Source organism: Anomaloglossus baeobatrachus, chromosome 8 (assembly GCF_048569485.1).
Source record: "Anomaloglossus baeobatrachus isolate aAnoBae1 chromosome 8, aAnoBae1.hap1, whole genome shotgun sequence".
Taxonomy (NCBI): Eukaryota; Metazoa; Chordata; class Amphibia; order Anura; family Aromobatidae; genus Anomaloglossus; species Anomaloglossus baeobatrachus.
In genome coordinates, this window is record NC_134360.1 from 80,869,122 (window position 1) to 80,896,374 (window position 27,253).

The window sequence follows — 27,253 nt, forward strand, 5'->3', positions numbered from 1 at the left end:
GCCAACGTGATGCATGCAAAGCTTCACTGCTAAACAATGAATAACCTCATTGGAACAATCCCAAAACCAATATTAAAAACAAAACAAAACCCAATATATGATCTGCAACAAACTATTGCATGTAATAAATGTGAATATCCAACTGTACAAATATGAAAATACTTTCTTATAAAAACTGTACAAATTGTATAATAAATTTCCTTTGTACAGAAATTGCAGTAAAGGTGATCACAAAGCAGACGAGGTGATGGTGGCAGCAGCCGGCATTCATAATGAGGGGGATGTTTACAGTGGCAGCTGCTTAATGATCCAAGGACGCCGGTAATATCATCTTCCCTGCACGTGCCAGATGCAATCCCTAAATATGTAAATGTTCTAAGATATGGAAGCTAAAGTAAGAGGAGACCACAGACATCGTTCCCCGACCTCGCCACATATTAATAACCGGCACTGCCCTGATCAGTTACCTGCATGGTGACACTGGAGCGGCCTCTCCTGCTATACACATTTTGGTCTCCTCTGCCATGAGGTCTTTTAAACAACAGGTCACCTCCCCTCATCCATCATTGGTTGCAGAACAGAGAACAGGTTGAATAACCAAAAACATAGGACGGGCAAGAAAGAAATACTAGAACAGCACAACATCACCAGTATACAGGCACTACCATTATATTCCATGGTGCATATCTAGATAGAGGTTACTGAAAAACATATATAGACATGCACCAACACTGAAGATCTGCTGTGCCGCTGTGTGTGTGTGCGTGATTTAATATTAATATATATATATATATATATGTATATATTATATTTTTATTAGACACACACACAATACATATACACCCACGCACACGTGTGTATAATATTTATATTATATATATATATGTATGTATGTATAATTATATATCTATCTATATATATAAAATATCATACACACGTGTGCGTGTATATGTATGTATGTGTGTATGTGCGTGGGCGTTTATGTATTATGTATGTATATATATATATATATATATATATATACACACATATATATACATCATACACATATTATATATATAATATATATATATATATATATATATATATATATATATATATATATATATATATATTACTGCTCCAAAAAATAAAGGGAACACCAAAATACAAAGTCCTTAAGTGTTCTCTTTATTTTTTTTTTAAACACACACACATACATACACATTTTTTATATATATATATATATATATATATATATATATATATATATATATATATATATATATATATATATATATATATATATATATATATATATATATATATATATATATATATATATATATATATATATTTTTATTTATATATATTTATATATTATGCACTCACACGTGTGAAAAATAACTCAAGTATCAAGTAGTCTGTCATTGAGGCTTCATTTCCTTTTGCTTCAGAGGTGTCATGGTTGCAATGTTGATGTTCTTGATTCTTTGCCATGAAGTCATCTTGAAATTCTGGCTCCTTGAAGGCACTCCAAGGTTTCCTATAAAGTCTGTCAATGGTGGATGCTGCAGATGTAATTTACTCTTTATTCCTCCCAGTTCTCCCAGTCTGCCTCCTGCGCTGAGCTTTGCTTGTACGCCCCGTGGTTCTGACCACCGGTTGCTTCTTGTCCTGTAACTTTTGTGGGCGCTTGTTAGATTTACGTTGAGTGCGAGCGTTAAGAGACTTGGTGAGACTGCAAATCCTATGGAGACAAAGTAGATTTAGTTAGTAATATTCTTTTGCATAACTAAACTGGGGCGTTTAAGTCCAATTTCAAATATATCATCATCTATACACTGAAGAGGTGATATCTCTTAGATTGGTGTGACTCCCTGTGATCACCAGGAGGCTGTAAAAGTCCTCATTCTCCCTGATCACAAGATTGCAGTCAGAAGTAGTAAAAAAGAACCAGACAGCTCGGCCACAGGCAGCATGGATCAGAAATCCATTGGCTGCAGGATCTCAGTGACTCCAGAACGCTAAGGTGTTTCAGAAAAACAAAAAACAAAACAAAACACATAGTTTAACCAAAAGCATAAGCCAATAAAATAAAAGGAACTTTTAGGCCCCGTGCGCACACTGCGTTTCTACCCGTGATTTTGCTGCGGAAATTTCTTGAGAAATGCTTGTGATCTTTCTGCAGACATTTCCCAGCAAAACTTATGGAGAAAAAAATAGCTGGACGCACACTGCGTTTTTTTCTCAAGAAAATTCTTTCTGAAGATTTTCTTGAGAAAATTACCGTATTTTTCGCTTTATAAGACGCACCGGATTATAAGACGCACCCCAAACTTAGACATAAAAAAAGGTAAAAAAAGAAAAATGGGGTCCATCTTATAATCCGGTGTTCTCTTACCGGAGGGGGGCAGCAGTGGTGGTGAAGCGGGGTCACAGGAGGCAGCGGATTTGCTGGCAGGCACGGCGGGTCAGTGGCAGCGGCGTCCGGGGTGGCAGGAGCCGGGGGATCCATGGTGGTAGGCCACCGACCGCCGCCTGGAAACAGCCGCCGCCTGGACACAGCCGCCGACCGCCGCCTGCACACAGCACCCAGCCGCCGACCGCCGCCTGGACACAGCCGCCGCCCGCACACAGCACCCAGCCGCCGACCGCCGCCTGGACACAGCCGCCGCCCGCACACAGCACCCAGCCGCCGACCGCCGCCTGGACACAGCCGCCGCCCGCACACAGCACCCGGCCACCGACCGCCGCCTGGACACAGCCACCGCCCGCACACAGCACCCGGCCGCCGACCGCCGCCTGGACACAGCCGCCGCCTGCACACAGCACCCGGCCGCCGACCGCTGCCTGGACACAGCCGCCGCCCGCACACAGCACCCGGCCGCCGACCGCCGCCTGCACACAGCCGCCGCCCACACACAGCACCTGGCCGCTGCCCACACACAGACGCCGCCCGCACACAGCACCCGACTGCCGCCCGCACACAGCCACGGGTACCCGGCTGCCACCGCACGCAAGCACAGGTACCCGGCCACTTGCACGCAGCCACAGGCACCCGGCCGCCCGATCACCGCACAGACAGGACCCCCAGGTACTGCTATATTCGCTTTATAAGACGCACCCCCCATTTTCCTCTCAAATTTTTGGGAGGAAAAGTGCGTCTTATAAAGCGAAAAATACGGTACTTGAGAAAATGTGCATGTCACTTCTTTTCCGCAGGTAGCTGCGGTATTTCACTCCATTCACTGTAATGTAATCGCGAAATACCGGGGGTATACCGCAGGTAGCAAATGATGTGCGGTATACCCCCGGTATAGCCGCGGTTTACTTGTGGTAATGCTCATAGCTGCCTGCGGTTTTGCAGGGAGTGATGTCGTTATGACAGAAGAGGAGGCAGAGCAGAGTAAACACACACGTCACACTCCCTGGACGCCGCACAGAAGCACTTTCGTGTGTCCTCCAGGTGCCCGTGCAGTCTGTGTCCCGCTCCGGCCCCGCCGCTGCCTGCCCTGCAGTGTGTCAGTGTCTGCCCGCAGTATCAGCAGCTTGTCACCCTGCAGCACAGGCAGACACTGACACAAAGCAGTGTGTGCAGCCGCGGGGATGACGGGCGCTGCTGTCAGGAGGTGAGGTGAGATCATTACCTGCTGTGACGATCTGCCTCCTGACGTCACCGCTGTCACTGCCGTCTATGCCCGCGGCCCGAGACTGTCACTGGCGGTGACGTCACGGGCTCTCGCGATATTGCTGAGAAAGCGGCGGGCATAGAAGGCAGTGACAGGGCTGATGGCAGGACTGCAGGAGATCATCACAGCAGGTAATGATCTCATCTAACCTCCTGACAGCAGCGCTCGTCATCCCCTGCAGTGACCTGGGCTGACCTATTGATGTTAGCTCAGGTCACTGCATTACTCTCCCAGCCAATGGGGAACCTTCTGTTCTTCATTGACTGGGACAGTCACTATGGTATGGATCGTCGTGGGACCCCCCCTTATTGGATTACGCCGGACCCGGATTTGATTGTTCTTGTCAATAAATTGGTGAAAGAGGGAATGTGGGGAGTGTTTTTTTCAAATAAAACTTTTTTCGTTGTCTATTTTTTATTTCTTACTGACTGGGTTGGTGATGTCGGGTATCTGATAGACGCGTGACATCACTAACCCCAGGGCTTGATGCCAGGTGACATTACACATCTGGCATCAACCCCATATATTATCCCGTTTGCCACCGCACCAGGGCAACGGGATGAGTTGGGGCAAAGCACCAGGATTGGCACGTCTAATGGATGCGCCTCTTCTGGGGTAGCTGCAGCCTGCTATTTTTAGGCTGGGGAGTGTCCAATAACAGTGGACCTCCCTAGTCTGAGAATATCAGACCCCAGCTGTCCGCTTTACCTTGGCTGGTGATCCAATTTGGGGGGGACCCCACGCTTTTTGTTTTAAATTATTTAATGTAAAATAACAGCGTGGGGTGCCCTCTGTTTTGGATTACCAGCCAAGGTGAAGCTGCCAGCTGTGGTCTACAGGCTGCTGCCGTCTGCTTTACCCTAGCTGGCTACAAAATATGGGGGGACCTCACGTCATTTGTTTTTTAATTATCTATTTATTTTTTGGCTAAATACAAGGCTAGGCACCCTTTAGTGCCACATGAAAGTCACTAAAGGGTGCCAGCTTAGAATATGCAGGGGGGTGGGACATTATATAGGTCTTTCTCATCTATCTATTCATCTATCCCTCTATCCATTATCTGTCTATCGATTATCTATTATCTATATTATTTATTGCAGTTCAGCATAAAAAAACCGCAGGGACCAACGTGCGGAAAAACCGCAGCGAAACCGCGGCAAAAACTCATGCGTTTTTCCCGCGGTTTTGGTGCGGTTTTTACCGCAGGTGCGGTAATCTTTAACTCCCAGAAGCTTCTCAAGAAATTTTCTTGAAAAAAAAAATCACTTTTCTAGTGCGCACATAGCCTAAAAAATATTTCCAAAATAATTAAATTATTAACATAGCAAAAGGCAACTGCATTTACTAGCCAAGGTCATGGAAACAAATGCACAAACAGGGTTCAGCAATCTCCCTTAAAGGGAATCTGTCAAGTCCTAAAAAAGAGCTTGGGCAGTCCATTGAGCATACATAACTTATAGCTGAAGCTTCTCCGGTTGTCTTGACGTAAGCCCCGGAGATGTCAGTGTTGCGCGATTGTGAACTAAGCGTATGTAAATCCAAACTGAATATGCACTGCTCCCCACAACCATAACCCCGCCTCGGGGTGACACGGATAAAGCTTGCAATAGGGCACAAGTCACACACATGTGAAGCACAGTGCCCAGCCAACAGCCTATTACATGGAACTAATATATGATTTGGCGGGCTGCCCAGCACATGGGTACAGGCCCCTAATTTACAATGTCACAACTGATGGACATTGCCATGGAGTGAGAGGTCTCTCTCTCTGTGTATATACGGCGAGACCAGACAGTGGCAGAAGGGGAGAGGGTGCATGCGGCTCGGTCCACGGCAGCTATTAAACGGTTTCTCAGCGGTGTTTCAGTGTTAATCGTATTTGGCTGAGATCATGTCGCCAGTGTCTCATATATGCTGCCTGTGGATCTGGCACACGTATCAGCTGTCAGGGTCCTTTTAAAAAGGAGTGACTGGTCACACACACCCCCCGCAACATGGTACTGATAGAAGATACACAAATGCTGCAGTCCACTACCATGGCACTCCGCAGACAATGAACAGAGTGGCAGGGCACATGCACGACCAGCCCCTCCATACATCTCCTCCTTAGAATAACACCAGATTCGAGTGAGACTAGATACAGTAAGGCTACATGCGCACGCTGCTTCTTTTTCATGTTCACAAACTGCAGCCAAAACTGCAGCCAAAACTGCACCTTGTCAGAGAGAGCCTGGAAATGCCACAAAAAATGTAGGTGCTTTTTTGGTGCATTTTTGCTGCTTTTTTGGTGCGTTTTTGGCTGCAGTTTTGTAAACAATTGTTTCATGTATTTTTCAGTTCAAACAAGCCCATAAAGCTTGTTGAATTGAAAAAAAAAAATCAGAAATAAATAATTAAAAAAAAAACGGCGTGCGGTCCCCCCAATTTTAATGCCAGCCAGATAAAGCCATACGGCTGAAGGCTGGTATTCTCAGGATGGGGAGCCCCACGTTATGGGGAGCCCCCCAGCCTAACAATATCAGCCAACAGCCGCCCAGAATTGCCGCATCCATTAGATGTGGCTGTTCTGGGACTGTACCCGGCTCTTCCCGATTTGCCCTGGTGCGTTGGCAAATCGGGGTAATAAGGAGTTATTGGCAGCCCATAGCTGCCAATAAGTCCTAGATTAATCATGTCAGGCGTCTATGAGACACCCTCCATGATTAATCTGTAAATTACAGTAAATAAACACACACACCCGAAAAATCCTTTATTAGAAATAAAAAACACAAACAAATTCCCTCATTACCAATTTATTAACCCCGACAAAGCCCTCCATGTCCGGCGTAATCCAGCATGCTCCAGCGTCGCTTCCAGCTCTGCTGCATGCAGGTGACCGGAGAAGCAGCAGACACCGCCGCTCCGGTCACCTCCATGCAGCTAATGGAGAGCCGCGCGATCAGCTGAGCTGTCACCGAGGTTACCCGCGGCCACCGCTGAATCCAGCGGTGGCCGCGAGTAACCTCAGTGACAGCTCAGCTGATCGCGCTACTGCGTGGAACTGACAGGAGCGTGGAGCTGACAGGAGCGTGGAGGACGGGACTTTCAGCGGCAGCGGCGGTGGCAGTGAGAGGGGTCCATCATCTCCCCTGTGCGTGCACGCTGGGGACAGCGGTACTTCGGGGAACACGTGGAGGACGGGACTATCAGCGGCGGCGGCAGCGAGAGGGGGATGGACATTGGCAGCTGAAAACATTGATTTTACCCTCTCGCTGCCGCCGCTGCTGATAGTCCCCGTCCTCCACATCATCTCCCCTGTGCGTGCATGCTGGGGACAGTGGTACTTCGGGGAACACGTGGAGGACGGGACTAACAGCGGCGGCAGCAGCGAGAGAGAAAAATCAATGTTTTCAGCTGCCAATGTCCATCCCTCTCTCGCTGCCGCTGCTGATAGTCCCGTCCTCCACATCATCTCCCCTAGGGACAGCGGTACTTCGGGGAACACGTGGAGGACGGGACGGGAAGACTTGCCTGATGTCACTTCCTGACAAATCACCTGCGTTTTTGGTACCAAAAACGCAGGTAAAAGGCAGGTAAAATGCACCACTTTTGATTAGCATGCATTTTTCCTGCGTTTTTGATGCCCTCATTGATTTCAATGGGTGACAAATGTTGACAAAAATGCAGGAAGAATGAACATGCTGCATTTTTTTTGTCACAAACTTTTGACAAAAAAAACGCTGACAAATAAACTGCAATGTGCGCATGACAAATCTGACTTCTCATAGACTTTGCTGGGAAGTCAAATGTCAGAAAGTTCTGCTGACAAAACTGCAGCCAAAAAAGCAGCAAAAAAGCAAGAAAAAAAGCAGCGTGCGCATGTAGCCTAAGGGATAGATTTTGCAGATTATTAAAGCGCTTTGGACTAAACAGTACCTGTGTCTACATAATACTGTGTTTTTTGCTGTTTATAGTACCACAGCTACCATGTTCTCAGCAATCCTGGTTTCTTGAGTTATTTTGTTCACTTATACGGCATCTCTGGTAATCTTCTATGTTCTCAGGTTACACAGTGTTAGACAATTCCCATAAGATAGAAACCAAAACAATATCTCATTACTACTCCTGGCCTACAGAGGGCAGCAGATTACATTATGTACCGGTGTCGGCAGGGATTCCTAACACACATCCACCACCAGTCCACCCTTTTATTCACAAACTCCTTATGAAAGACAGATGTAACTATGCCCATCAGCGGGTACTCTGAATATACGAGGGCAAAAACAACAACCTCTTCCTAAAAAGGTAAGTCATTTGGAATTTGCTTTTCCTTGCAAGTGTTCTATTATGCTATAACCCATTAGTACCGTGTTTTTCCATAAATAAGACACTGTCATATTTTTTTGCCCCCCAAAAAGCACTAGGGCTCATTTTTGGAGGAGGTCTTATTCTTGGAGAAACACGGTTGGGGGTAAGTTTACCCCCCAAAAAAGGAGAACTACCACTTCCCAAGAGACTCATACTCACCAGACCAGGACGTCTGCGTGGCTCCCAGGTCCTCCCTGTGATCTCCGGTCGGTGCTGCACGCTGTCCTACCCTGCTGCTAGCTGACATACTGACACACACAGAAGATCCCAGACACACACACACACAGCAGATCACACACACACAGCAGATCACTCACATACAGCAGATCACACACATACAACAGATCACACACACACACACACACACACACAGCAGATCACACACACACACACAGCAGATCACACACACACACAGCAGATCACACACACACACAGCAGATCACACACACAGCACACACATACAGCAGATCAATCATAAACACACAGATCACACACACACAGCAGATCACTCACATACAGCAGATCACTCACATACAGCAGATCACTCACATACAGCAGATCACACACATACAGCAGATCACACACATACAGCAGATCACACACATACAGCAGATCACACACACACACAGCAGATCACACACACACACAGCAGATCACTCACAAACACAGCAGATCACACACACACACACACAGCAGATCACACACACACACAGCAGATCACACACACACACACAGCACACACATACAGCAGATCAATCATAAACACACAGATCACACACACACACACACAGCAGATCACTCACATACAGCAGATCACTCACATACAGCAGATCACTCACAAACACACAGATCACACACACACACACACACAGCAGATCACACACACACACACACACACACACAGCAGATCACACACACAGCACACACATACAGCAGATCAATCATAAACACACAGATCACACACACACAGCAGATCACTCACATACAGCAGATCACTCACATACAGCAGATCACACACACACAGCAGATCACTCACAAACACACAGCAGATCACACACACACACACAGCACACACATACAGCAGATCAATCATAAACACACAGATCACACACACACACACAGCAGATCACTCACATACAGCAGATCACTCACATACAGATGATCACTCACACACAGCAGATCACACACACACACAGCAGATCACACACACACACAGCAGATCACACACACACACACACACACACACACACAGCAGATCACACACACACACACACACACACACACACACACAGCAGATCACTCACATACAGCAGATCACACACACAGCAGATCACTCACAAACACACAGATCACACACACACACAGCAGATCACACATACAGCAGATCACACATACAGCAGATCACTCACAAACACACAGATCACACACACACACAGCAGATCACACACACACACAGCAGATCACACACACACAGCAGATCACACACACACACACACACACACACACACACAGCAGATCACACACACACAGCAGATCACACACACACACACACACAGCAGATCACACACACAGCAGATCACACACACAGCAGATCACACACACACACACACACAGCAGATCACACACACACACACACAGCAGATCACACACACACACACAGCAGATCTCACACACACACACACACACACACACACACAGCAGATCACTCACACACACACACACACAGCAGATCACACACACACACACACACACACAGCAGATCACACACACAGCAGATCACACACACACACACACAGCAGATCACACACACACACACACCAGATCAATCATAAACACACAGATCACACACACACACAGCAGATCACACACACAGCACACACATACAGCAGATCAATCATAAACACACAGATCACACACACACACACAGCAGATCACTCACATACAGCAGATCACTCACATACAGCAGATCACTCACATACAGCAGATCACTCACAAACACACAGATCACACACACACACACACACACAGCAGATCACACACACACAGCACACACATACAGCAGATCAATCATAAACACACAGATCACACACACACACACACAGCAGATCACACACACACACACACACACACACACACACACAGCAGATCACTCACATACAGCAGATCACTCACATACAGCAGATCACTCACATACAGCAGATCACACACATACAGCAGATCACACACATACAGCAGATCACACACATACAGCAGATCACACACACACACACAGCAGATCACACACACACACAGCAGATCACTCACAAACACAGCAGATCACACACACACACAGCAGATCACACACACACACAGCAGATCACACACACACACACAGCACACACATACAGCAGATCAATCATAAACACACAGATCACACACACACACACACAGCAGATCACTCACATACAGCAGATCACTCACATACAGCAGATCACTCACAAACACACAGATCACACACACACACACACACAGCAGATCACACACACACACACACATACAGCAGATCAATCATAAACACACAGATCACACACACACAGCAGATCACTCACATACAGCAGATCACTCACATACAGCAGATCACACACACACAGCAGATCACTCACAAACACACAGCAGATCACACACACACACACAGCACACACATACAGCAGATCAATCATAAACACACAGATCACACACACACACACAGCAGATCACTCACATACAGCAGATCACTCACATACAGATGATCACTCACACACAGCAGATCACACACACACACAGCAGATCACACACACACACAGCAGATCACACACACACACACACACACACACAGCAGATCACACACACACACACACACACAGCAGATCACTCACATACAGCAGATCACACACACAGCAGATCACTCACAAACACACAGATCACACACACACACAGCAGATCACACATACAGCAGATCACACATACAGCAGATCACTCACAAACACACAGATCACACACACACACAGCAGATCACACACACACACAGCAGATCACACACACACACACACACAGCAGATCACACACACACACACACACACACACACAGCAGATCACACACACACACACACAGCAGATCACACACACAGCAGATCACACACACAGCAGATCACACACACACACACACACACACAGCAGATCACACACACACACAATATATAGGGATCACTGCACTCTCCTTGGTTGTAAGAAATATCAACAGATTCGTATTTGTGCCAAAAAAACTTTTTTATTTATAATAAATCTATTTCAGTTATTAGATAAACTAAGTGAAGATGGGACGTTTCGGCCCAACAACGGGCCTTCTTCACGCCAACATACACTAAAAAAATATAAAAGACAGACAACAATCAATATATACATTATGGTACAATGTTAATACGAGATTAATAGAGCATATAGGAAAACATATTAATATGTCAGTGTCTGATCAAGGTGTAAAGCCCAGTAATACGATACATGCTGGCAGTTTGTCATATAGAGAAGAAAAAAAGAAAGAAAAGAAGAAAAGAAGAAAAAAAGAAAGAAGAAGAAGAAAAAAAGAGCAAAAAGAAGCAAAAAGAACAAAAAGGAGAAGGGCAGCAGGCAACATGAAGGTCTCTGTGAGTGGTATAGCCTACCTCAGTAGTTATGAGGTGATTGTTTCAGGTTCAGTGCAAAAGGAATTTTTTTGTAGAAGGAGTTATCAGAAAGGAACACCACTTTATTTTATCGGCTCCTAAATTAAGCGTCTTAGAAAACAGGTCCTAAGGAGAAGAATAGCGAAAATGAATAAAAAGGGGGGTATTTTATGAATATTCCATATTAGTGCGACATTGCTGTGGGAGTTTTATTTACCTTAATGGCATTAATGCACACATTCACACAATAAATTGTTTGATACTCAGGAAGTAGAGCCAGAAACCAATTTTGTTCACCTTGTGGACCCTTTAAGAGATCCAAGACATTTAATATTAAAGATCAGAGAACTTGAATTGGTGGATATGCGACATGTGTCATAAATACCTTGTGTCCTATAATGTTCAGTATAGGTGTGCTTGGAATGACACGCAGAAAACTAGAACAAGTGGTCTATAAAAAAGGAGGGGGGGGGGGGGAAAAAAAAGAAGAATTGAAGCTGACTAGCAGCATCACCTATTAAAGTGGTATTTTGAAGAGTAGCCTATAATATATAAAAAATATATAAAATACCTCAATGCTGCTATAGAGGTCTGTTTCGCTTTTGTGCTTCAACACTTGAGTAGATATACTAGTTTGTACACCCTGAAGGGTTAAAAATCCAAAATCAGGTGAGTAAATATGGATTTCAACCTAACCCCTATAGCATATTGCTATTACCTTCAAATCAAGATGTATGTCAGAGGATGCGTGAGCTGAGGAGCTATTTGTAATGCCCAAGGTTTTCTGGTAAGCTGAAATGAGGGTAGTTACAATCAGAACAAATTCAATCAATTGTGGAGGGGAAGCCCCTATCAGACCTTCCTAGGTTACCTGGAATCTCTTCATACAAAAGACAGAGGGTGGTGGGTTCCTCTAAAATAAAGAGGAAAGAGCTATTGTTATATATCTGCCGTTTTAGGTAGAAAAGTGTGTGCCCAGATCACCTGAAACCGACCTACCTCATTGCCGTCTTCCCAGACTGTGGCTGATAGTGCCCTGTGAACCGGCATGCAGTCACATTTAACATCGCCAAACCGGAAGTGGCGTCAGACGCCAGCGCAAGCGCGGTAGTGAGCCGCGTTTCTACTAGAATGTATGAGGTATCGTGTAGTGTCTAAAGGAAGCGCCTGCGCATGCGCAGTAAGTGTTTTTATGTGCTTAGATACCAAACAGTCCTGGGAAGACGTAAATGGGGATTAACATTTGTTGCCTGCCATGTTAATTTACGAAAAATAGAAAATTAGGAGAAAACAGAGATAGTCAGGTCAGGCTTAAAGATGTATGTTTAAAGATGTATGAGGACATGAAATTTCGTCATAACATATTAGTATGATAGTATAACAAAGTATACAGATTACCCACATAATTACACAGAGGAATGGTATTCTCAGAGATTGGGGGAGGGAAAGTAGTTTCCCATTGTTTCTACAAGAAGTACATAGAGAGTCTTTTGGATATGAGCATTAAGCGGTTCAGTCATAGGGAATGCACATGAATAGTCCATCTTGTTAATATCTATCCGATTCAACCTGAAAAAAACTTTTTTTCTTTTTTTGTTGTTAAGGAAAACACAGTGAAGGTCCCAATACGTTAAATGCAAATAAGGCTATATCAAAGAGTTATATAGGGTGAAATTTATACTTTACCAGCTATCAGTGCGTGCACAATGGAGGCAGAAAATGTGACATTTTCTAGGTTTTCTAGAGGGGAAAAAAAAAGGGGAAGGATAGTTAGAAAAATCCTAAGATATAACTCCTAAAAATCAGGAAGTTATAGAATAGGCCAGTCAATTTCTCTATTTAGACCCTTTGGAGTGAGGGTTTGTAACTTATATATCCAGAAGCTCTCTCTTTTCTTTAAAAGTTCTATATGATTTCCTCCTCGTCTGGGTCTGTGTACCCTCTCAATTACTTGGTAGCGTAGCTGTGCAACATTGTGGTTTGCCTCGTGGAAGTGGTGAGGGATGGGGAGCCACAGTTTACCGCATCTGATTGTAGACTTGTGGCTAGCTATTCTGTCGCCTACATGTTGAATAGTTTCGCCTACATAAAGCAGGCCACATGGACACTTTATGATATACACGACAAAGTTGCTTTCACATGTGAAGTATTCCTTGATAGGAAAACTTTTACCTGATCTTGGGTGCATAAAATGATCGCCTTTGATCACATTGGAACAGGACGCACAACCTAGACAAGGGAATGTACCTGTGCGTCTTGGTGTTAATAATGTTTGTGTACTGTTCTTCTCACTCCCCATGTCTGCCTTTACCAAGGAATCCCTAATGTTCTGAGGTCTCCTTTTACACATTAAAGGTGGGAGTAAAAATGATGTTATTCCCGGGTACGCTTTTCCCAATAAGGGCCAATGATGATTAATAATACTGTAAATCTTTAGCATGGATGGATGATGCGTGTGTACGAAAGGTAGTCTTTCTACTGTCTGACATTTTTCTGATGGCGTCGACGACAGCGCCTTTTCTCTCTCCCTCTTTAGTAGTGTTTCTGGATACTTGCGTTCAAGAAACCTTTCTGTCATTTCATTTAATCTTTGGTTTTTAGTGGTTTCCTCAGAAACTATACTCGTGACTCTCTTAAATTGTGATCTGGGCAAGCTGTTTTTTGTCGATTTTGGGTGACAACTTGTGTATAACAACATGCAGTTGCGGTCCGTAGGTTTCCGATAAAGGTCTGAAGATAATTTACCGCTTTCATCTTTTCTAATCCAAGTGTCTAGAAAATTAATCTCATCCTGATGATAGTTTAATGTAAACCTCAACTCTGGCCATATACTGTTGATATGTCTATCAAAAATCATGAGACTGGTGTTGTCCCCTTGCCAGATGCAGAAAATGTCATCGATGAATCTGACCCAAATGAGGGTCAGTTCATCGAAGGAAGGATACGAGTATACATATCGATTTTCAAAAAAATCCATAAAAAGATTTGCATAAGCCGGGGCTACATTCGAGCCCATCGCGGTCCCGTGTCGCTGTACATAGAAATCGTCCCTAAAGAGAAAGTAATTCTCTTCTAGGACTATGTCAAGTAGGCCCATTGTGAAGTCCCTTGAGTCTTGATTCAGGTTGGTTTTTTCTAAGGCAAGTTTGGTTGCCCTTGTACCCTTGCTGTGTGATATTGATGTGTACAAGCTACTCACATCCCATGTGCAAAGAAGACTACTCGGAAAAGTACTATGAAGGGTTTTGATTTTTAGTAAAAACTCCTTAGTGTCCAAGATATGGGATCTAGTGTTTTTTGTCAATGGAGTAAGTATTTTTTCTAAATAAATAGAAAGTGGTGAAAGAATTGATCCTGTGGACGCCACAATGGGTCTTCCTGGAGGATTATTGAGTGTTTTGTGAACTTTGGGGAGTGTGTAAAAAACGGGTGTTATTGGATGTGTTTTGGTAAGGAAGGTACGGGTTGTCTGGTCAATGACACCTTTCTCTTGATATGTGGATAGAAAATTTTGAATTCTCGCTTGGATTTTGAATACTGGATCTGAAGAAATTCTCTGGTAGGTAACGGTGTCATTCAGTTGTCGTTTTATTTCCTGTATGTAGTCGTGTGTATTTTGGACCACGATGGCACCCCCTTTATCAGCTGGTTTCAGGGTTATGGTCTTATTATCCCTGAGTGAGGTTATAGCTCGCCTCTCTAGAGCACTAATGTTGTTTCGTGTGGGGAAGAAACCCAACTCGTGTTCATGTATGTTGTTTTTTATATCCCGGTCAACAAGATCTATAAATGTTTCCACTGCGTGATGTGTCTTAGGTGGCATGTACTGGCTAGGGTTACGGAGACCCAGTGTTTTGACACTGGTCTCCTTGGGAGGTGGTTCCGACATGGGGTTCTGAGAAGGGTTGATGCCAAAATGAGTTTTTAGTCTAACTGACCTATAAAACCTTTGCATGTCTTTTTCTAATGCAAACGAGTCCCATTTTGGTGTTGGACAAAAAGTGAGACCTTTATTAAGTACAGTTAATTCATTTGGAGAAAGAGTATAGTCAGAAATGTTAATGACTAGATTGGGACCCTCACCTGTGATCTCAACGTCATTCCCCAATCTCCGCTTCCGCCTCCTCGACCGCCTCGTTGGTTGGGTCTTTTTCTGCCAGGTCCTAAAAAAGACGTTGAACTTGGAAGACTGCCACCGGATTCGCTGCCAGAAGAGGCTGAGTGATTGTAAACTGGTTGTCTCCTCCATTGCCTTGTGTTGGTTTGTCCTTCGTTCCATCTGTAAACTCTGTTATTAAGATAATCGTCTGTATCTCTCTGAAATTTCTGTCTCTTCTTTTCTTCAAGACCTTTCTTGAAATCTTTTAATGTGTCTTCAGTTTTTTTCTTCAAGGTGGCCAGGTCCCCAGGGGTTAGACTATCTGCTAACTGAGTTTCGATACTTAAAATTTTTTCTTTAGACTCTTTTATGGCTGTCTGTAGATATTCCACTGTCAGCACAATTATATCTAAGGAGCACTTATTAAGAATCTGTTGATATTTCTTACAATAGCTCTCGTTATTAGAAAATAGCGTAGGCCTTAAATTACATCTAAGACCCCTAGGGATTCGGTTCTGTCTATAATATTCTGCTAAGGTCGTGCAATGAAGGTCTAGAGAAATGAATGTACGATTCTCTTTTTCCCAATCTCTAGTCCTGACTTCTCTGATTGGGGTTTTAAGAAATTCTGTAGAATTAGTGACTTGTGCCAGTATGTTATTACTGGTTGTGTCATCATAGGCAAATGTCTCAAATGACATGTGTGGGCTGGTGCAATCACCAAGATAGGCGTACTAATAAAGAGAAATTGGTGTGCACTCTGCCCTAACGTGGAGAAGATTGAGGTGCATGTGAGAGGACCGAAATCCTAGTAACAATATATAGGGATCACTGCACTCTCCTTGGTTGTAAGAAATATCAACAGATTCGTATTTGTGCCAAAAAAACTTTTTTATTTATAATAAATCTATTTCAGTTATTAGATAAACTAAGTGAAGATGGGACGTTTCGGCCCAACAACGGGCCTTCTTCACGCCAACATACACTAAAAGTTTTTTTGGCACAAATACGAATCTGTTGATATTTCTTACAACCAAGGAGAGTGCAGTGATCCCTATATATTGTTACTAGGATTTCGGTCCTCTCACATGCACCTCAATCTTCTCCACGTTAGGGCAGAGTGCACACCAATTTCTCTTTATTAGTACGCCTATCTTGGTGATTGCACCAGCCCACACATGTCATTTGAGACATTTGCCTATGATGACACAACCAGTAATAACATACTGGCACAAGTCACTAATTCTACAGAATTTCTTAAAACCCCAATCAGAGAAGTCAGGACTAGAGATTGGGAAAAAGAGAATCGTACATTCATTTCTCTAGACCTTCATTGCACGACCTTAGCAGAATATTATAGACAGAACCGAATCCCTAGGGGTCTTAGATGTAATTTAAGGCCTACGCTATTTTCTAATAACGAGAGCTATTGTAAGAAATATCAACAGATTCTTAATAAGTGCTCCTTAGATATAATTGTGCTGACAGTGGAATATCTACAGACAGCCATAAAAGAGTCTAAAGAAAAAATTTTAAGTATCGAAACTCAGTTAGCAGATAGTCTAACCCCTGGGGACCTGGCCACCTTGAAGAAAAAAACTGAAGACACATTAAAAGATTTCAAGAAAGGTCTTGAAGAAAAGAAGAGACAGAAATTTCAGAGAGATACAGACGATTATCTTAATAACAGAGTTTACAGATGGAACGAAGGACAAACCAACACAAGGCAATGGAGGAGACAACCAGTTTACAATCACTCAGCCTCTTCTGGCAGCGAATCCGGTGGCAGTCTTCCAAGTTCAACGTCTTTTTTAGGACCTGGCAGAAAAAGACCCAACCAACGAGGCGGTCGAGGAGGCGGAAGCGGAGATTGGGGAATGACGTTGAGATCACAGGTGAGGGTCCCAATCTAGTCATTAACATTTCTGACTATACTCTTTCTCCAAATGAATTAACTGTACTTAATAAAGGTCTCACTTTTTGTCCAACACCAAAATGGGACTCGTTTGCATTAGAAAAAGACATGCAAAGGTTTTATAGGTCAGTTAGACTAAAAACTCATTTTGGCATCAACCCTTCTCAGAACCCCATGTCGGAACCACCTCCCAAGGAGACCAGTGTCAAAACACTGGGTCTCCGTAACCCTAGCCAGTACATGCCACCTAAGACACATCACGCAGTGGAAACATTTATAGATCTTGTTGACCGGGATATAAAAAACAACATACATGAACACGAGTTGGGTTTCTTCCCCACACGAAACAACATTAGTGCTCTAGAGAGGCGAGCTATAACCTCACTCAGGGATAATAAGACCATAACCCTGAAACCAGCTGATAAAGGGGGTGCCATCGTGGTCCAAAATACACACGACTACATACAGGAAATAAAACGACAACTGAATGACACCGTTACCTACCAGAGAATTTCTTCAGATCCAGTATTCAAAATCCAAGCGAGAATTCAAAATTTTCTATCCACATATCAAGAGAAAGGTGTCATTGACCAGACAACCCGTACCTTCCTTACCAAAACACATCCAATAACACCCGTTTTTTACACACTCCCCAAAGTTCACAAAACACTCAATAATCCTCCAGGAAGACCCATTGTGGCGTCCACAGGATCAATTCTTTCACCACTTTCTATTTATTTAGAAAAAATACTTACTCCATTGACAAAAAACACTAGATCCCATATCTTGGACACTAAGGAGTTTTTACTAAAAATCAAAACCCTTCATAGTACTTTTCCGAGTAGTCTTCTTTGCACATGGGATGTGAGTAGCTTGTACACATCAATATCACACAGCAAGGGTACAAGGGCAACCAAACTTGCCTTAGAAAAAACCAACCTGAATCAAGACTCAAGGGACTTCACAATGGGCCTACTTGACATAGTCCTAGAAGAGAATTACTTTCTCTTTAGGGACGATTTCTATGTACAGCGACACGGGACCGCGATGGGCTCGAATGTAGCCCCGGCTTATGCAAATCTTTTTATGGATTTTTTTGAAAATCGATATGTATACTCGTATCCTTCCTTCGATGAACTGACCCTCATTTGGGTCAGATTCATCGATGACATTTTCTGCATCTGGCAAGGGGACAACACCAGTCTCATGATTTTTGATAGACATATCAACAGTATATGGCCAGAGTTGAGGTTTACATTAAACTATCATCAGGATGAGATTAATTTTCTAGACACTTGGATTAGAAAAGATGAAAGCGGTAAATTATCTTCAGACCTTTATCGGAAACCTACGGACCGCAACTGCATGTTGTTATACACAAGTTGTCACCCAAAATCGACAAAAAACAGCTTGCCCAGATCACAATTTAAGAGAGTCACGAGTATAGTTTCTGAGGAAACCACTAAAAACCAAAGATTAAATGAAATGACAGAAAGGTTTCTTGAACGCAAGTATCCAGAAACACTACTAAAGAGGGAGAGAGAAAAGGCGCTGTCGTCGACGCCATCAGAAAAATGTCAGACAGTAGAAAGACTACCTTTCGTACACACGCATCATCCATCCATGCTAAAGATTTACAGTATTATTAATCATCATTGGCCCTTATTGGGAAAAGCGTACCCGGGAATAACATCATTTTTACTCCCACCTTTAATGTGTAAAAGGAGACCTCAGAACATTAGGGATTCCTTGGTAAAGGCAGACATGGGGAGTGAGAAGAACAGTACACAAACATTATTAACACCAAGACGCACAGGTACATTCCCTTGTCTAGGTTGTGCGTCCTGTTCCAATGTGATCAAAGGCGATCATTTTATGCACCCAAGATCAGGTAAAAGTTTTCCTATCAAGGAATACTTCACATGTGAAAGCAACTTTGTCGTGTATATCATAAAGTGTCCATGTGGCCTGCTTTATGTAGGCGAAACTATTCAACATGTAGGCGACAGAATAGCTAGCCACAAGTCTACAATCAGATGCGGTAAACTGTGGCTCCCCATCCCTCACCACTTCCACGAGGCAAACCACAATGTTGCACAGCTACGCTACCAAGTAATTGAAGAGGGTACACAGACCAGACGAGGAGGAAATCATATAGAACTTTTAAAGAAAAGAGAGAGCTTCTGGATATATAAGTTACAAACCCTCACTCCAAAGGGTCTAAATAGAGAAATTGACTGGCCTATTCTATAACTTCCTGATTTTTAGGAGTTATATCTTAGGATTTTTCTAACTATCCTTCCCCTTTTTTTTTCCCCTCTAGAAAACCTAGAAAATGTCACATTTTCTGCCTCCATTGTGCACGCACTGATAGCTGGTAAAGTATAAATTTCACCCTATATAACTCTTTGATATAGCCTTATTTGCATTTAACGTATTGGGACCTTCACTGTGTTTTCCTTAACAACAAAAAAAGAAAAAAAGTTTTTTTCAGGTTGAATCGGATAGATATTAACAAGATGGACTATTCATGTGCATTCCCTATGACTGAACCGCTTAATGCTCATATCCAAAAGACTCTCTATGTACTTCTTGTAGAAACAATGGGAAACTACTTTCCCTCCCCCAATCTCTGAGAATACCATTCCTCTGTGTAATTATGTGGGTAATCTGTATACTTTGTTATACTATCATACTAATATGTTATGACGAAATTTCATGTCCTCATACATCTTTAAACATACATCTTTAAGCCTGACCTGACTATCTCTGTTTTCTCCTAATTTTCTATTTTTCGTAAATTAACATGGCAGGCAACAAATGTTAATCCCCATTTACGTCTTCCCAGGACTGTTTGGTATCTAAGCACATAAAAACACTTACTGCGCATGCGCAGGCGCTTCCTTTAGACACTACACGATACCTCATACATTCTAGTAGAAACGCGGCTCACTACCGCGCTTGCGCTGGCGTCTGACGCCACTTCCGGTTTGGCGATGTTAAATGTGACTGCATGCCGGTTCACAGGGCACTATCAGCCACAGTCTGGGAAGACGGCAATGAGGTAGGTCGGTTTCAGGTGATCTGGGCACACACTTTTCTACCTAAAACGGCAGATATATAACAATAGCTCTTTCCTCTTTATTTTAGAGGAACCCACCACCCTCTGTCTTTTGTATGAAGAGATTCCAGGTAACCTAGGAAGGTCTGATAGGAGCTTCCCCTCCACAATTGATTGAATTTGTTCTGATTGTAACTACCCTCATTTCAGCTTACCAGAAAACCTTGGGCATTACAAATAGCTCCTCAGCTCACGCATCCTCTGACATACATCTTGATTTGAAGGTAATAGCAATATGCTATAGGGGTTAGGTTGAAATCCATATTTACTCACCTGATTTTGGATTTTTAACCCTTCAGGGTGTACAAACTAGTATATCTACTCAAGTGTTGAAGCACAAAAGCGAAACAGACCTCTATAGCAGCATTGAGGTATTTTATATATTTTTTATATATTATAGGCTACTCTTCAAAATACCACTTTAATAGGTGATGCTGCTAGTCAGCTTCAATTCTTCTTTTTTTTCCCCCCCCCCCCCCCCTCCTTTTTTATAGACCACTTGTTCTAGTTTTCTGCGTGTCATTCCAAGCACACCTATACTGAACATTATAGGACACAAGGTATTTATGACACATGTCGCATATCCACCAATTCAAGTTCTCTGATCTTTAATATTAAATGTCTTGGATCTCTTAAAGGGTCCACAAGGTGAACAAAATTGGTTTCTGGCTCTACTTCCTGAGTATCAAACAATTTATTGTGTGAATGTGTGCATTAATGCCATTAAGGTAAATAAAACTCCCACAGCAATGTCGCACTAATATGGAATATTCATAAAATACCCCCCTTTTTATTCATTTTCGCTATTCTTCTCCTTAGGACCTGTTTTCTAAGACGCTTAATTTAGGAGCCGATAAAATAAAGTGGTGTTCCTTTCTGATAACTCCTTCTACAAAAAAATTCCTTTTGCACTGAACCTGAAACAATCACCTCATAACTACTGAGGTAGGCTATACCACTCACAGAGACCTTCATGTTGCCTGCTGCCCTTCTCCTTTTTGTTCTTTTTGCTTCTTTTTGCTCTTTTTTTCTTCTTCTTCTTTCTTTTTTTCTTCTTTTCTTCTTTTCTTTCTTTTTTTCTTCTCTATATGACAAACTGCCAGCATGTATCGTATTACTGGGCTTTACACCTTGATCAGACACTGACATATTAATATGTTTTCCTATATGCTCTATTAATCTCGTATTAACATTGTACCATAATGTATATATTGATTGTTGTCTGTCTTTTATATTTTTTTAGTGTATGTTGGCGTGAAGAAGGCCCGTTGTTGGGCCGAAACGTCCCATCTTCACTTAGTTTATCTAATAACTGAAATAGATTTATTATAAATAAAAAAGTTTTTTTGGCACAAATACGAATCTGTTGATATTTCTTACAACCAAGGAGAGTGCAGTGATCCCTATATATTGTTACTAGGATTTCGGTCCTCTCACATGCACCTCAATCTTCTCCACGTTAGGGCAGAGTGCACACCAATTTCTCTTTATTCACACACACACACACACAGCAGATCACACACACACACACAGCAGATCTCACACACACACACACACACACACACACACACAGCAGATCACTCACACACACACACACACACAGCAGATCACACACACACACACACACACACAGCAGATCACACACACACACACACAGCAGATCACACACACACACACACAGCAGATCACACACACACACCAGATCAATCATAAACACACAGATCACACACACACACAGCAGATCACACACACAGCACACACATACAGCAGATCAATCATAAACACACAGATCACACACACACACACACAGCAGATCACTCACATACAGCAGATCACTCACATACAGCAGATCACTCACATACAGCAGATCACTCACAAACACACAGATCACACACACACACACACACACACACACACAGCAGATCACACACACACAGCACACACATACAGCAGATCAATCATAAACACACAGATCACACACACACACACACACACAGCAGATCACACACACACACACACACACACACACACACACACACACACACACACACAGCAGATCACTCACATACAGCAGATCACTCACATACAGCAGATCACACACACACAGCAGATCACTCACAAACACACAGATCACACACACACACACACACACACACACACACAGCAGATCACACACACACACAGCACACACATACAGCAGATCAATCATAAACACACAGATCACACACACACACACAGCAGATCACACACACACACACACACACACACACAGCAGATCACTCACATACAGCAGATCACTCACATACAGCAGATCACACACACACAGCAGATCACTCACAAACACACAGATCACACACACACACACACAGCAGATCACACACACACACACAGCAGATCACACACACAGACACAGCAGATCACACACACACACACAGCAGATCACACACACACACACAGCAGATCACACACACAGCAGATCACACACACACAGCAGATCACACACACACACACACACAGCAGATCACACACACACAGCAGATCACACACACACACAGCAGATCACACACACACACACACACACACACACAGCAGATCACACACACACACAGCAGATCACACACACACACAGCAGATCACACACACACACACACACAGCAGATCACACACACACACAGCAGATCACACACACACACACACACACACAGCAGATCACACACACACACACACACACAGCAGATCACACACACAGCAGATCACACACACAGCAGATCACACACACACACACACACACACACAGCAGATCACACACACACACACAGCAGATCACACACACACACACACACACACACACACAGCAGATCACACACACAGCAGATCACACACACACACACACACACACACAGCAGATCACTCTCACACACACACACACACAGCAGATCACTCACACACACACACAGCAGATCACACACACACACACACAGATCACACACACACACACACAGCAGATCACACACACACACAGCAGATCACACACACACACAGCAGATCACACACACACACAGCAGATCACACACACACACAGCAGATCACACACACACACAGCAGATCACACACACACACAGCAGATCACACACACACACAGCAGATCACACACACACACAGCAGATCACACACACACACAGCAGATCACACACACACACAGCAGATCACACACACACACTCGCAGACACACACACAGCCGATCGCAGACACACACACAGCCGATCGCAGACACACACAGCCGATCGCAGACACACACAGCCGATCGCAGACACACACACAGCCGATTGCAGACACACACAGCCGATTGCAGACACACACAGCCGATTGCAGACACACACAGCCGATTGCAGACACACACACAGCCGATCGCAGACACACACAGCCGATTGCAGACACACACACACACACACAGCAGATCACACACACACACAGCAGATCACACACACACAGCAGATCACACACACAGCAGATCACACACACACACACAGCAGATCACACACACACACACACAGCAGATCACACACACACACAGCAGATCACACACACACACACACAGCAGATCACACACACACACACACAGCAGATCACACACACACACACACAGCAGATCACACACACACACACACACAGCAGATCACACACACACAGCAGATCACACACACACACAGCAGATCACACACACACACAGCAGATCACACACACACACAGCAGATCACACACACAGCAGATCACACACACACAGCAGATCACACACACACAGCAGATCACACACACACACACACACACACACACACACACACAGCAGATCACACACACACACACACACACACAGCAGATCACACACACACACACACACACACACACACACACACACACACACAGCAGATCACACACACAGCAGATCAAACACACACACACACACACACACACACACAGCAGATCACACACACACAGCAGATCACGCACACACACACACAGCAGATCACACACACACACACACAGCAGATCACGCACACACACACAGCAGATCACACACACACACACACAGCAGATCACGCACACACACACAGCAGATCACACACACACACACAGCAGATCACACACACACACACAGCAGATCACACACACACACAGCAGATCACACACACACACAGCAGATCACACACACACACACAGCAGATCACACACACACACAGCAGATCACACACACACACAGCAGATCACACACACACACAGCAGATCACACACACACACAGCAGATCACACACACACACAGCAGATCACACACACACACACAGCAGATCACACACAGCAGATCACACACACACACACACACACACAGCAGATCAAACACACACACACACACACACAGCAGATCAAACACACACACACAGCAGATCACACACACACACACAGCAGATCACACACACACACACAGCAGATCACACACACACACACAGCAGATCACACACACAGCAGATCACACACACAGCAGATCACACACACACACACACAGCAGATCACACACACACACACACACAGCAGATCACACACACACACACACACAGCAGATCACACACACACACACACACAGCAGATCACACACACACACACAGCAGATCACACACAGCAGATCACACACACACACACACACACACAGCAGATCAAACACACACACACACACACACAGCAGATCAAACACACACACACAGCAGATCACACACACACACACAGCAGATCACACACACACACACAGCAGATCACACACACACACACAGCAGATCACACACACAGCAGATCACACACACAGCAGATCACACACACACACACACAGCAGATCACACACACACACACACACAGCAGATCACACACACACACACACACAGCAGATCACACACACACACACACACAGCAGATCACACACACACACAGCAGATCACACACACACACAGCAGATCACACACACACACTCGCAGACACACACAGCCGATCGCAGACACACACAGCCGATCGCAGACACACACACAGCCGATCGCAGACACACACACAGCCGATCGCAGACACACACACAGCCGATCGCAGACACACACAGCCGATCGCAGACACACACAGCCGATCGCAGACACACACAGCCGATCGCAGACACACACAGCCGATCGCAGACACACACAGCCGATCGCAGACACACACAGCCGATCGCAGACACACACAGCCGATCGCAGACACACACAGCCGATCGCAGACACACACAGCCGATCGCAGACACACACAGCCGATCGCAGACACACACAGCCGATCGCAGACACACACAGCCGATCGCAGACACACACAGCCGATTGCAGACACACACACACACACACACACACACCACATCACATCACATCCAGAGCTTATGGCCGCAGGGAATGAGAGCAAGTCACGTGTCCCGCCGCAGGTCCTGTTCGTTGCGCTCCACCGCACTGCCTCTCAGGATTCCGCCAGCGAGAAGAGATCGGTGTCGCTGGATGAGGTGTGTATGCGATCCGATGTGTGTGCGATCCGATGTTTGTGTGTGTGATTTGATGTTTGCGTGTGATCTGATGATGTGTGCGATCTGATTATGTGTGCGATCTGGTGTGAGTGTGCATGTGTGTGTGTGCGTGCGTGCGTGCGTGTGAGCCGATGTGTGCGGGTGGACGATAGCTACAGGTCCTACCGCTCAGTGTCGGGTGAGTAATTGCGGGGTGCTCGCTGTGTATAATGAAGTGTCCTGCAGTATCTGTAACCTTTTTAGCTGCACGGACACTTCATTATTGATCCGCGACTAGGGCTTATTTTCGGGGAAGGCTTATATTTAAGCTTTGCTCCGAAAATGCTGAAAATCCCTGCTAGGGCTTATTTTTGGGTGAGGTCTTATTTTTGGAAAAACACGGTAATCTTAATGATAAATAAATCTTGATTTTTATATAGCGCTAACATATTCCGGAATGCTTTACATACGTCAGGAACACTGTCCCCATCGGGGCTCACAATCTAAATGATCAAAAATATAATTACTATACAAGAAACTACCCAATACACAAGCATGGTCTCCGCATAGGGGGCAGAAGACTATTAAGTCACATATCCACTCAATATAGAAAACAGCTTTAGTTTTTTGGGTTTTTTTTTACCAAAAATGTGCCTTTTTTATATAGACATAGATATTGTATATAAAAGGATATACCTTATATGCAATGGGTTTATATGTGTATACACACATTTCCACAGAGGACTTTATATATGAAAATGGAATGTCTACAAATGTCTTATGACCTAATGGCGTTCATGTAATTGCCAGGTTCAAGAAAAGCACGGACATTGCTAATGCTTCTGCACACTGCACAGCGCTCACTGAGAACT

At 44.2% G+C, this 27,253-nt stretch overlaps 1 protein-coding gene across 2 annotated transcripts in view; it reads right to left on the bottom strand.

Annotated features, from left to right (window-relative positions):
* Window positions 1-1,367: 1,367 nt before the first annotated feature.
* The window catches only part of NOL12 (nucleolar protein 12), a 96,717-nt gene continuing 70,831 nt past the window's right edge, over window positions 1,368-27,253 (bottom strand). For both annotated transcript variants that reach the window (XM_075320869.1, XM_075320868.1), the window contains exon 7: window positions 1,368-1,729. In XM_075320869.1, coding sequence (XP_075176984.1) covers window positions 1,564-1,729 — 166 coding nt within the window. In that variant the 3' untranslated portion in view covers window positions 1,368-1,563. The remainder of the gene's footprint in view (window positions 1,730-27,253) is intronic.